The sequence below is a fragment of the Phycodurus eques genome, chromosome 8 (assembly GCF_024500275.1).
Source record: "Phycodurus eques isolate BA_2022a chromosome 8, UOR_Pequ_1.1, whole genome shotgun sequence".
Taxonomy (NCBI): domain Eukaryota; kingdom Metazoa; phylum Chordata; class Actinopteri; order Syngnathiformes; family Syngnathidae; genus Phycodurus; species Phycodurus eques.
Window position 1 is genome coordinate 17,082,087 of NC_084532.1, and position 13,225 is coordinate 17,095,311.

At 39.6% G+C, this 13,225-nt stretch overlaps 1 protein-coding gene across 1 annotated transcript in view; it reads right to left on the reverse strand.

Moving 5' to 3' along the window:
- The window catches only part of fcho1 (FCH and mu domain containing endocytic adaptor 1), a 52,854-nt gene that overhangs the window by 31,532 nt on the left and 8,097 nt on the right, over positions 1-13,225 (reverse strand). The window contains exon 2 of the mRNA XM_061684311.1: positions 5,272-5,321. Coding sequence (XP_061540295.1) covers positions 5,272-5,301 — 30 coding nt within the window. The 5' untranslated portion in view covers positions 5,302-5,321. The remainder of the gene's footprint in view (positions 1-5,271; positions 5,322-13,225) is intronic.

The window sequence follows — 13,225 nt, forward strand, 5'->3', positions numbered from 1 at the left end:
GGGCTTTCATGTGTCTTACACTGACGAGAGGCTCCCGTCGGGCCACTCTGCCATAAAGCCCCGACTGGTGGAGGGCTGCAGTGATGGTTGACTTTCTAGAACTTTCTCCCATCTCCCGACTCATTTGCTCTGACATGCACTGTGAGCTGTAAGGTCTTATATAGACAGGGGTGTGGCTTTCCTAATCAAGTCCAATCAGTATAATCAAACACAGCTGGACTCCAATGAAGGTGTAGAATCATCTCAAGGATGATCAGAAGAAATGGACAGCACCAGAGTTAAATATATGTAACCAAAATGGTGTTACACCAAAGGGTCTGAATACTTATGGCTGTGTGATATTTCAGTTTTTCTTTTTTAATAAATCAGCAAAAATTTCAACAATTACATTTTTTTCTGTCAATATGGGGTGCTGTGTGTACATTAATAAGGAAAAAAATTAACTTAAATGATTTTAAGAAATGGCCGCAATATAACAAAGAGTGAAAAATTTAAGGGGGTCTGAAAACTTTCCGTACTAACTGTATGTGACTGACAGGAGGCAGAGAAACACATGTTGCAATTAAGAGTGTTTTTTTATAAATTTAATTTATTTAAAACATCGTGTTCCAAGACATAACCTATTGGAGACTGCTAAAGTAGGAGATCCTGGGTCAGAAACAGAAATACAATTCTCCATACAAAAAGGCAGTGTCGCCTTAAAATATTCCCATATGGTGTTTGTTGTTGTTAGATAACTAAGAACAAATGAAAGAGTAAGGTTTTGCACACAGGAGTTGTGTCTGTATGAAATAGGGGAAAGACCGGAGAGATTGATGATTACGCTCAAGAATTTGTCCTGTTGATGCAGTTGGTAGGCTTCTGCTGTTGCAACCTGACCCTCACACCAGATAGGTGAGCTGCCACTCAAACCTAGAAACACACACCCCACATCTCCTGTTCACTCCTGCTGACCGCCCAATGTCTGCCAGCTGTATGACCATTCAGTATTATTAATGATCGTTCACAGTAAACATTTTTGAAAAAGAAATAGGACCAATTCTGCTTTGAGCAACGCAGCACAAATGTGATAAGGAAAATGTATTCCAATATTTACTCATGGCGTTGATGCATTGCTTCCATGTAGTTCGTGTTTCATGTGATGAGTCTTTTAGTCTTGAGTTGATTTTAGGAGAAAACTGTTTACAATGTGGGGGTTATCCTGTATTGCTTGAGGTAACTCCCTTCATGGTAGGCAACTTCAACTTTGCCACATCGATTTCACTTTCAAAAAACTTTGAGACAGGTTAAGTTTTTGGTGTGTGTGCGTGTGTGTGTGTGTGTGTAGATTCATTTGTGGTGGGGATTCAAGGCAACGTACAGTACATTTTAATTGGTAAATAATTATGTGTGTTCATCAGAAATACAGGGTGGATTAGAGATGAATCCATTGTTGCTTCAGCACAGCTTTCTTTTGAGGATTTTGTTGAGAACAATGAACACAGACGGTAAATGCTAGGGGGTTGATTTAAAGTGTCATGGCTTATATTTGTGAGGCAGACAAAAGAGCCTGCAATTGTTCCTATTGGAACATAATCTCAGAACTGCAGATACTACATAATGTTTACAATAATTCTTAACTTTGGATCAATGTGCGAGCATACCCCCCCCCAAAAAAAAAAAAAAAAAACACTTATTAAACATGTCAAGTTGTTGCACATAGCACAATATGAGTGGCGTAACCCAACCTTCTTCTAGTGCCACAACGCAATACTTGAGTCTGATGAAAATCCTTCACGTGAATCACGCAAACCCCCTCTTCCCTTGCCCATTGTCAATCTCTTATTCATCAATTAAGTTGACCATTTTGGTTACGCACAAGGGAGCTCATTACCATCACAATGAAGGGACTCGGGGAAAGAAAAAAGTTTGGGGGTTGGTGTATGGAAATGTATAAAATCTCTACAGGGCAACTTTCCTATGAAGGCTTAAGGTCTCTTTATACTCCTACGGTCGCGCGGCCGACAACACCCGGATTGCGTCACGTCACCGACGAATTGCCGCGCGCGGCCCCTCTGCGTAGCTTTCCGCGCAAACGGCAAAAATAGTTGCTGTGCAAACGCCGCCGCGGAGATTATCTCTCGTGATTGGTCCATTTTAGTCACATTCTGTGATGACATACTCAGCGTGGCCAAAAAAATGCAGAGGAAACGCCACCCTGCGGTGTCCTCGCCAATACCAGCCGTAGCGACACCCCCGACTTGGAGGTGAACTGCAGTACATTTTCAAAACTGCGCGCGTGGGTTGTGCTCGAGTATAAAGGCAAACTACGCGCCGGATAGCCGCAGTGACGTCAGCGTGGCCGCCGTCCGCGCGAGTATAAAGAAGCCTTTACTGCAAAGGAGCATTTGCATAGTTTAAACTGCAAGCTATTAGTTACGCGGCGGAACATTGGAATCGAGCAGCCGCGAGAGAATTCAAGATCAACGAATCCATGGTTCGCAAGTGGAGGAAGCAGGGAAACGAGCTTCGCCAAGTCAAGGAGACGAAGCGGAGTTTCCACGGAAATAAAGAAAAACAAAACACAGTGATCTTGTGATCATTTTGACCCCACAGGGTGAGATCTTGCGTTGAGCCCCAGATCGAGGGAGATTATCAATGGTCTTGTATGTCTTCCATTTTCTAATAATTGCTCCCACACCTGATTTCTTCACACCAAGCTGCTTACCTATTGCAGATTCAGTCTCCCCAGCCTGCTGCAGGTCTACAATTTTGTTTCTGGTGTCCTTTGACAGCTCTTTGGTCTTGGCCATGGTAGAGTTTGGAGTGTCACTGTTTGAGGTTGTGGACAGGTGTCTTTTATACTGATAACAAGTTCAAACAGGTGCAATTAATACAGGTAACGAGTGGAGGACAGAGGAGCCTCTTAAAGAAGAAGTTAAGGTCTGTGAGAACCAGAAATCCTGCTTGTTTGTAGGTGACCAAATACTTATTTTCCACAATAATTTGCTAATAAATTCTTTAAAAATCAGATAGTGTGATTTTCTGGATTTTTTTTCTCCCATTTTGTCTCTCATAGGCGAGGTATACCTATGATGAAATTCACAGGCCTATCTCATCTTTTTAAGTGAGAGAACTTGCACAATTGGTGGCTGACTACATACTTTTTTGCTCCACTGTAAGTGCTTTCATTGCTGCTTTTTAGTATTCCCCATCTTTTGTTGACATTCAATTCAGACTAAAAATGGATTTGATCAGACTTAAATGTGAAAACTCCAAAGACTGATGTGTTGCAACTTGGAACAAATGTTGGCAATGTACTGTAATTCACCTTGTAGGAGGTTATACTGTTTAGTGCCCTCTTTGTGTACATTTAAATACAGTATGTGAATGCACGGACTTCATCATTTTACACCACAGATAGTAAGTGTAACAACCATCGATCAGTCCAATAGCCCCAAAGCCCACCTTAAGTCCCACATCAAACAGCTGCTGAATGGTCAGTGTGGCAGTGTTTCGCTGACTCACAAATGTTTCCTGCTTACAAGACAATTTAAAGAGTAGATGGCCTCACAGCAAAATGGTGTCAAAAACATCATGAAGGAGCATTATTTCGTAGCAGCGACATCAACATGTCGTCAAAGGCGATCATTTAAAGGATAATTTTTTTTTATTTTTTTTTAAGGGACGTCCAGTTCTTGGTAATGTCACTGACGTGCCCTATTTTCTTCACTTGATGACTGTCTTCACTCTGTTCCTTGATATATTTAATGCCTTGGAAATTATTTTCTACCCTTCCCTTGACTGATACAACTTTGAAAAATGACATCCCACTGTTGCTGTGGAAGTTCTCTGAGGACAATGTAAGATGTGACTCCGAAAATGTCAGAAAAGGAATGACACAACAGTCTTTTTTATATCCAATGTATATTACAGTACATATGGGTAGCATTGAACCACAAGGACGGCGCTTTGGTTACTGGAAAGGATGACTTGGGGAGGCATTGTGAACGTACTTTAGCTCAAAAGGATCACTGTGGCTTTCCCCCTAAATACAGTAGCTAGACTGGCTAATTAATTAACAGGTTTTTAGTTTTACAAGTAGTTACAGTATTTGACTCTAAAGGAGGAATGCCGAGAATTAAACTGTTTAGATGAAGGGAAAGTGGACATTGACCCTAACCCTAAAGAGCTGCATCCGCCAGTATTGTTCCAATAGCTCTTCCACAAAAACTGCAAATATGAGATTAGATAATACAAATTTGACTCTTTATAATTAAGTGTCTTAAGTTTTGTTAGGCAGTAGCAGTATCACTCTTGATTGTATTTGCATTATGGAATCAAGACACTGATGGCACTGTAAAACAATTAGAAAAACATTTGTATAAACAGATTGCACTGTTTATGTAAGGTCAGATTGAGCATTTTCATCCATCCATCCATTTTCTGAGCCGCTTATCCTCACTAGGGTCGCGGGAGTACTGGAGGCGATCCCAGCTATCAACGGGCAGGAGGCGGGGTACACCCTGAACTGGTTGCCAGCCAATCGCAGGGCACATTTAAACAAACAACCATTCGCACTCACATTCACACCTACAGGCAATTTAGAGTCTCCGATTCATGCATGTTTTTCGGATGTGGGAGGAAACTGGAGCGCCCGGAGAAAACCCACGCAGGCACGGGAGAACATGCAAACTCCACACAGACTGGGCCGGGGATCAAATCCTGGTCCTCAGAACTGTGAGGCAGACGCTCTAACCAGTCGTCTACCGTGCCGCCTGAGCATTTTCTTATTGGCAAAATCTACCAAACATCACATTACAGTTTATCGTGATAGGATACAGGTATCCTAGCAAACATTCTGTTTCATTGGTTTCAAAATTAATTCCTGATCTAGAATTTATTTTATATATATTTTTTTAATTAAGAGACTAAATTGTGGGTCTGCACTAGCTAAATCCTTGTTTTCCATGTTGTCTTATAACGGCCCTTTATTTTCATAGGGTAAAGCATTTAGAAAATAACTTTGATTGTGGAAAAGAATCAAAGAATAGAATAATAGAATAGAATAATTTTCTATCTTAATATGGCTGAAATTAGAAAGACAATCAGACTATAGAAAGCCAAATACAATAGCACTGCAAAAGTATACAATTAATTCAGTAGATCAATCTCTATTGCCTTAAAAATAATGTAACCCTTGTGTATTTGGATCAATTTGACCAGCACAGGCATAGTTTGTATTTACTGACTAATGTTGTTAGTTTTAGAGAGAGAGATTGAGACACTTACCCAGAAGTTGTTCTGAAAGAAAGCCATCATCAATCAACAGTCACCACGCTCTGTAAAGGATGTAGAAAGGACGTATATTAGAACTTTATGTCATGTTTTAACGATCAATTTTAATTAATTGTCCTGTTTATACTGTATGAAGAGTAGACACAGTTCTTGAATTACTTCGTATTTGCCGTCTGAAAAACAAGCACAACAACGTGACCCCCCCACACACACACAGTCACGGTTCGTTATTCACGAATTCACCGATTTCAGTTTTTTTTTCTGTGGAGTCTTTTCGTCAGGTTATTGACTAAAGTCACTTATTTACAGTTTTTGTGCTCTTTATATAACACTTTACGAAGCCACAAGATGGCGCCAAAGCCCTGGCTAATAAGAAAGTAGTAGTTGGTGTCAACGAAGTACTGTATGTATAAGTGGTAAAGCTTGCCTGAGAGCTAACATCTTTGTGTGTCAGGGAGGAGCCAAGATTAACCTAGGTTGGTAGTGGAGGTTACGGAAAGTCTTTGCTGCATATGGGTTAGACTTTACCAATCTGATCAGTTTGATCGGTATCGGCCGATAATTAGTATTTTATGCTCATCGGCCGATCGGCTTTCATGTCATAATTCGCCGATCCGATCAATGACGTCATCGATCGGCTCCGCAAAAGACATTTACTCCGCGTCGCGTAGGAATCCAAAAGCTAGTGTATTTTTAGCCTCGTCACGTCTTGTGGCGTAGTACTGAAACTATCTGACGGGCAATAAAGTTTTTTCAATCTTGTCAGTGAAAAAACACATCGCCGGTGTGGGACTATTCTTTGGTGTCTCAGACAAACAACACGTAGGTTATTTGCAGTCTGTGCACAACTGAAGTACGTTGTGGGGAACGTCATCTAAATGCTACAGTTTGATCGGGCACTTGAAGAATGTACACAAGGAGGAGCATGTCGCGTTCAAGCAACGCAGCGTGGGGGGGGGAAAAAAAATCAAAGGAAAAGCCAAACAGACGGAAACTCTGGACAACACCCGTCCATATAGCCGGGACAGTGAGAAAAGTATGTCATTAACAGTATTTGTTAAATTTGTTATTTGTTTATTACAGTAAGTTACCACCCATTGTATGTTGAGTGTGAAATTATATTTAACCGTTTTGGAATCAAACATTATATGAGCCTCAATTACTTTCCATTTTTCATCATTCGTGGCAGTGCTCAGTCCCTCACCCCCGTAAATAGCTGTGCTTTACAGTAGTTCTCCAAGATGTATCGTTTGAGTATTTTCATCGCGATGTACGTCCTGCGATGTTAGTGTTATTGATATGCAGTGAATCAACTGTAATATTAATAAGTGACCAGCAGAGGGACCTGGTTGGACATGCTAATAATATTAGCACCGATGTTACGGTAAATTATAGCCCTTCAAACAACACACACGGAGCAGCCCAGTGATAAATAGATATATTCTTGTATAATAACTATTAATAAGGATAATGGAATCAAATACACGCCTGCATTTTCTCTATAGCCCTTCAGAATGTAACGAACAAACACACATCACAACATATTACACTTGGGGAAAGAGGGAGGGTTGGAGAGGTACGGCATAATTGAGGGGACAAACTTCAGGTGCACGCAACAACGTGTTGCTTAAACAAATGCACTCAAGTATAGATATACTAATGCATATTATGTTAATGCATGTAAAATAACATATTGATTAATAACAAATGAATAGTGTTCGGTCGGCATTGGCGAACGACTATACAGTATAAATGGGCATGAAAATAGATTACTTAAACTTCATGTCTGGCTGGACTATTACCTGCTCAACATTACAGTGCATTTAATAATGACTTCAGACAAATTAATCAGTATACCTTTAGGCACTACTGAGCAATGATTATTTTCTACTGAAGCTATTTTCATTTTAAACTCTCCAAACAATACAGAGAGGCTGGAAGAGAAATGTGTGCTGGTTTTCCCGTCACGAGTATGTTATCATATTCTGATGTTTTTTCACATCGGAATATATATCGCAGGGTTAGTAAAAAAACATTTTTCAAAATAAAAAATAAATCGCAATGTCATTCTTTCCCCATATTGTGCAGCCCTTGTTTACAGTATCACAAAGGCTATGATCTGAATAAGAAAGAAAAAAAACAAGGTTTAGATTAGCACCGTCCTCATGAAAACACACGAGAAACGTAGGAAGGGTGCATCTGGGGTATAACAGGGATTTATAAAAGACTTCAGAAGACAATCTCAGAGGATGGGGAGCGTGAAGGAAGGAGGCTGAGTGGAGGAGTGATTAGAGGGATAATGGAAGTGGAAGACCCGCCATGGTGATTGTTGTGTGGGTAGATACTATACTTGTGTGGTTTAAACTTTAGTCATCAACTTAATTGAACTGAAAAACAAAACACTTACCTTCCACCTTCTATTTATTGTATGGCCATTAAAGTTCTTAATCCTTGTGTTTACACTCTTTATGCTTACAGAAACAGATAATGACACTGTAGAATGAATTTATATAAGAAAACCCAGCACAGCCCCTCACCTCCTGTGCATTCGACTTACACTATGTACTCAGTAGCATACATCACGAAACAACAGAATCATCACAAAGAAGTTTGATGTTTGAATATTACAAGTTCTGTTTTTGTACACAGAAAGCCATGAAGACAAATGCTGACATTTCCTAGACTGGGTTCCCCACGGACTGCCTTCATACATGGATGCCTTTTTATATTTGCTGAGTATGTGTGTCTATGATGACCAAGTCTTTTCACTAGATGACACAAATGTCAGAATCAGAATCATATTTATTTTGCCAAGTATGTCCAAAAAAAAAACACACAAGGAATTTGTCTCCGGTAGTTGGAGCTGCTCAAGTACGACAACAGACAGTCAATTGACAGAGAATATTTTTGAGACATAAAGACATTGAGAAAAACAGTCGCTGAGCAATAAAAGGTTGCTATTAATCTTGTAATGCCGGTACAATTATTATTATTTTTTTTTTGTGACAATTGTGCAAAAAGGTGCAGAGTCCTCTCGCAATTAGAGCAGTTTGAATGACTAATATCGCAATAGTCCGGTGCAATGACCATTGTGCAAAGGGCACCGAGACTTCAAGGAATGTACGCAGTTTAAAGTGACTAGTCGTGCGATAATCTGGGACAATGTCGATTGTGCAAATGTTGCAGATACTCCTCAATCAGTGTGCAAGTGGTGCAGATGGTACTCTGGCATGAGTGGCCAGTATTGGTCAACAACAGGACTGTTAACCTTGCATATAAAGGCAATATATAAATCTGAGGTATTATTAATTATTATTTTTACTATTATTAGCAAACAAACAAATGCTGTGTTGTAGTTTAAATGGAAGCAGACATTTCTGCCTCAACTCAGAATAACTCGTTTTGTGAAATACATTTTCAAATATTTTGCGAAAGGTTCCTGCTAGTGCTAAAGTGCAAGGTGAGGTCACACTAAATACTACATCAGCATTTAGAAGCTGATTTTTATAATTTTTTTCTGGTTATATAATAGCATACGACTGAGCTACAATTACATATAATAATTATAGCAATGCTAAAACAACATATCCAATGGTGGACTAAGACTTACCACTGAGTATAAATATAACTTTCACTTATAGTTTTACAAAGAAAAAGGCATTCTTTTATCAAGGGACACCTTGGTGCACCACTTTTAAACACAGAGGAACAGAGCTTAAATGGCAGTTTATTTTGGCCAGTATTATGGGACTCAGCATGAGCCTGTAGAACAAGAGAAAGGTGTGAGCTCTGACCCCATGTGGTCACAGGTCAGGCTGGGAACTATTACAGTGGAGTGGGTACTCGCAGATGTCTCAAACAAGGTAATGAAGGTTAACACAAACAACTCACACCTCTTGAACACCTAGATGGCCTTCCCCTTCTGTAGGTTTATGTTGCTGTGAGAGGCTAAATAGGTGGTACCCCCCAACTCCAGATGTATAAGATCCTACAGACAAGGTACATTAAAGTAATTAAAAAAAAAATAAAAAAAAAAATGGTGTAATAAGGAGCGATATAAAGCAGACAAAATTATATGGCTAAATCATAGCCATGAATGCAATAATCTAACAGCTGTCATTTGATGATGAAATTTTGGGAAAAGCCTCTTATTTCGAATTTCATCTGAATTCTTGACAAACGCACATTGGTTTAGTGGTTTGTGTTTTCACTCGAGCCAGAAGCTTCTACCCTGACATTTAACTGGGCCCTTTCTGTGAGGAGTTCGCATTCTCCCTCTTTGTATTATCCAAGATAATTGAACACTGTAACAATTGCAGTTTCCGTAACTGACACCTTCACTGTGCATTGACTCATCTGTCCTTCAGTTTGGCATAGCAGGGAGAGAAAATCATCTTGTCAGGCCTTATTTGTCATGTATACATGTCTACTCATTGCTGTGGCCACATATGTTTCAATGTGCATATTTTGTAGTTTTATGTAAAACTCCAATGCCTGTGGACTCTGTATGTCATGTACAGTGGAACCTCCAACACAGACGACAATACATTCTAGGACATTGGTCAACCTCTGATTTGTTAAGATTTGGAAAATAATTTCCCCTTAAGGAATAACAGATGTCACTGATGGTGTTGTGGTACATTTGCTTGACTTGAGTGCAGGCAGCGTGGGTTCAGTTCCCACTCAGTGACAGTGTGAATGTGAGTCTGAGTGGTTGGTTGTCTGTCTATATGTGCCCTGCGACTGACGGGCGACTTATTCAGGGTGATTGTAGCAGTAATGATTTATTTATGTCCTGTTTGGGCTTATGATTTTAAATAGGTAAATTGGTTTGTTTTGCTAGTAAATCATTTGCAAATCATAGACGATACTTTTATATGGTGGTGGTACACTTATGCAATCATTTTTAAATGTATGTCAATGATGTGGTTGTGGTATGCTCAAAATGAAGTGTTTTTTCCAGGGGAAGAGGGTTAGGAACAACATAACAACTGGCCCTTCTGAGTTGAACAAATGATTAAATAAAAGTAAAGCCTTTGTTTTTTTTATTTTGTTTCTTAAACTTAATTGATTTGTTTTGTCTGCTATTGCTTTTTGCCCGCAAGCCTCTTGTTCACAGTAATATATTTTGCAAATATAAAATCTCGAGTCACTGTCAATCAAAACTATTGTATGGCATGGTCATGCTGTACGTCCTCATAAAATGGTGCAACCAAATCATGTCCTGGTGCGACCAACCAGTGCTACTAGTGCAAATGTTAGTGCAGAGCCTTGTGGATGGATGAAATAATGGAAATACTGTAGAAATGTTCTGCTCCAGGGTTAAACTATTGCCTCATTTAAAGCTTTACCATTTGTAAAGGTAATATTATATAATGTTTAACATCTTAACTAGGGCTGCTAGTTAATATTTTTTTAATCGATTAGTCTATTGATTATTTCATCTTTTGGTTGGATCCAAATTTATTTTGCATTCAAGTTTATGGCAAATTATTATTTTTTTAATTATTACTGTATATTAATAGTGATGCATGAATAATTCATCCACCGAAAAATACTTTTGACATTGAAACAACATGGCCGAAATGGACGTTGGGATGATGCAAGCAAAAACTGCGGAAAGCGCTATATTCATTCATTCATTCATTCATTCATCTTCTGTACCGCTTATCCTCACTGGGGTCGCGGGCATGCTGGAGCCCATCCCAGCTGACTCCGGCTGAGAGGCGGTGGATACCCTGAACTGGTTACCAGCCAATCACAGGGCACATATAAACAAACAACCATTCGAACTCACATTCACACCTACGGGCAATTTAGAGTCTTCAATTAATAACCATGCATGTTTTCGGGATGTGGGAGGAAACCAGGGTACCAGGGAAAAAAAGCACACAGGCACGGGGAGAACATGCAAACACCACACAGGCGAGGCCGGATTTGCATCCGGGTGCTCAGAACTGTGAGGGAGACATGCTAACCAGTCGGCCACCGTGCCGTACACTATATCTTATTAAAAAAAAAAAAAGAATACAAAAATGCATCCACATTGAATAGTCGCCCAACCTCTCTCCTTCTTGCAAACTGGGGAAAATGCTTCACGGCGTGCTAAGCTAACTTGGGCCAAGTCCATACTAGCTACGTGCTGCACTTGCTAGCTGGAGCGGCTAAACACTAAGTAATCCTCGCCTCCATGGCGTAGAATAAGTTACACTTCTGACGCATATCATTATAGGTTGAGTTTTGCCCACAGTCATGGCTGCCTGCCTAACTTGTTGCCATCCCTCAGTCTATCTAGCCTGCTAATCTTGCTAGCATGCCTGCTCACACTAGCCACGATATATTGCAATTATCATAACCACCTAAGAAGTGGCTGCGAACTTCATTAATGTTTTAAACAAATGTCCTCTTCCCATTTTACCTGACCCCAGTAGATTTTTGGTCGATGATTTTAACAGCAGACTTCGGGTGAGCATGGACTTAGTTGCCTCAGCAAAAACTAAAATGTTATCAACAAAAACAAACCTTCCTTGGAGAATGGAAGAAGTAATGACATTAAAATGGAGCTTCAGGCTGGTGGAGAAAAAATGGAGGAAAAATAAAAACACTGAATTACCAAATACTCTGCGACCAACTAAAATTCTACAATGCTGTGAGAATGTCACAAAATGCATAGTTCAAAATCATTGCTGACTACAAAAACAACCCTAAAATTGTACTGTACTGGAGTGGAGCATGGACTTGACAGCTTCTATAAGAGTGGTAAAATCTGGGATTTTAGATCCAGTCCGATACGGGAAAAAATATAAAAATAATAATTTTTTTAAAAATCTGAAAAATATATTTGTTTACTACCAATAATGCATTTTTGTGAGTATATAAGCTTTGTGTTCAACTAAACAGGCCCAGATTTTACACTGAGTAAGTAAATTTGTAAATCCTGGTAATTTGAGATGAGATCATTATTTCCATATAGAATCTTTTTGTGACATTTTTGGTTGGTCGTGTGCCATGAGATTTTTCTAATGTAAAATATGTTGTATCTTGGCTCGAAGGTTGGGAAGTATTGACTTCGGTCGAGGGGCAGGGTATGCCCTGGACTGGACGTCAACCAATCGCACGACACATACCGTAGAGACAAACATAAAGAAACCAGTATTCAAACTCACATTCATCGGTAAGGGCAATTTAGAGTCTTCAATTAACCTAACAGGAATGTGGGAGGAAACCAGACTACCCGGAGAAAACCCATGCAAGCACAGGGAGAACACACAGGAAGGCTGAAGCCGATATAAACCCACGGTCATGCTAACCAGTTGGCCACACCGCCGCTTATTATTACAGTTATTATTATTATTAATCAAGAAACCCACACATATGAGACAATAAATACAATTATAATCAGAGAAAGGAAAACAAAATTCCAATGCACTGACTATAACATGATCCACAAAGATCATCATCATCCACAAGTGGAGAAAATATGGCCCAACAATAACATTACCATGAACTGGGCATCCCTTAATTCAAAATGGATGAAAAGAATGAAACAGTTCAGGGAGGCTGCCAAGAAGTCCACAAACATTGGAGGAGCTGCAGCCATCTCCTACATTCGAAAACGGCCTCTTGCACTCTTCGAATGTATGGCTATAAAGTTGGGTGGCAAGACGGAAGCATTTTCTAACAAAGACATTTGGTTGTAAAGGTGTGGCATGCTGATAGGCAGAACAGACTGAATACAGTGATAAAAATCTAAATTGACTTCAGCAAAGTTTCATCTTATGGGTTTGTACACTTCTGCATTCAGGTTTCTCTCCCTATGTTTTCCGTTTTACTGTGATCAATTTCTCAATTGAAGGTGCTTTTTCCACATTAATATGATAAACGATGATTTATCTTTGTCTCACTCAACAGTGTGTGGACCTTCTACATAATGTACTGTACATGCAGA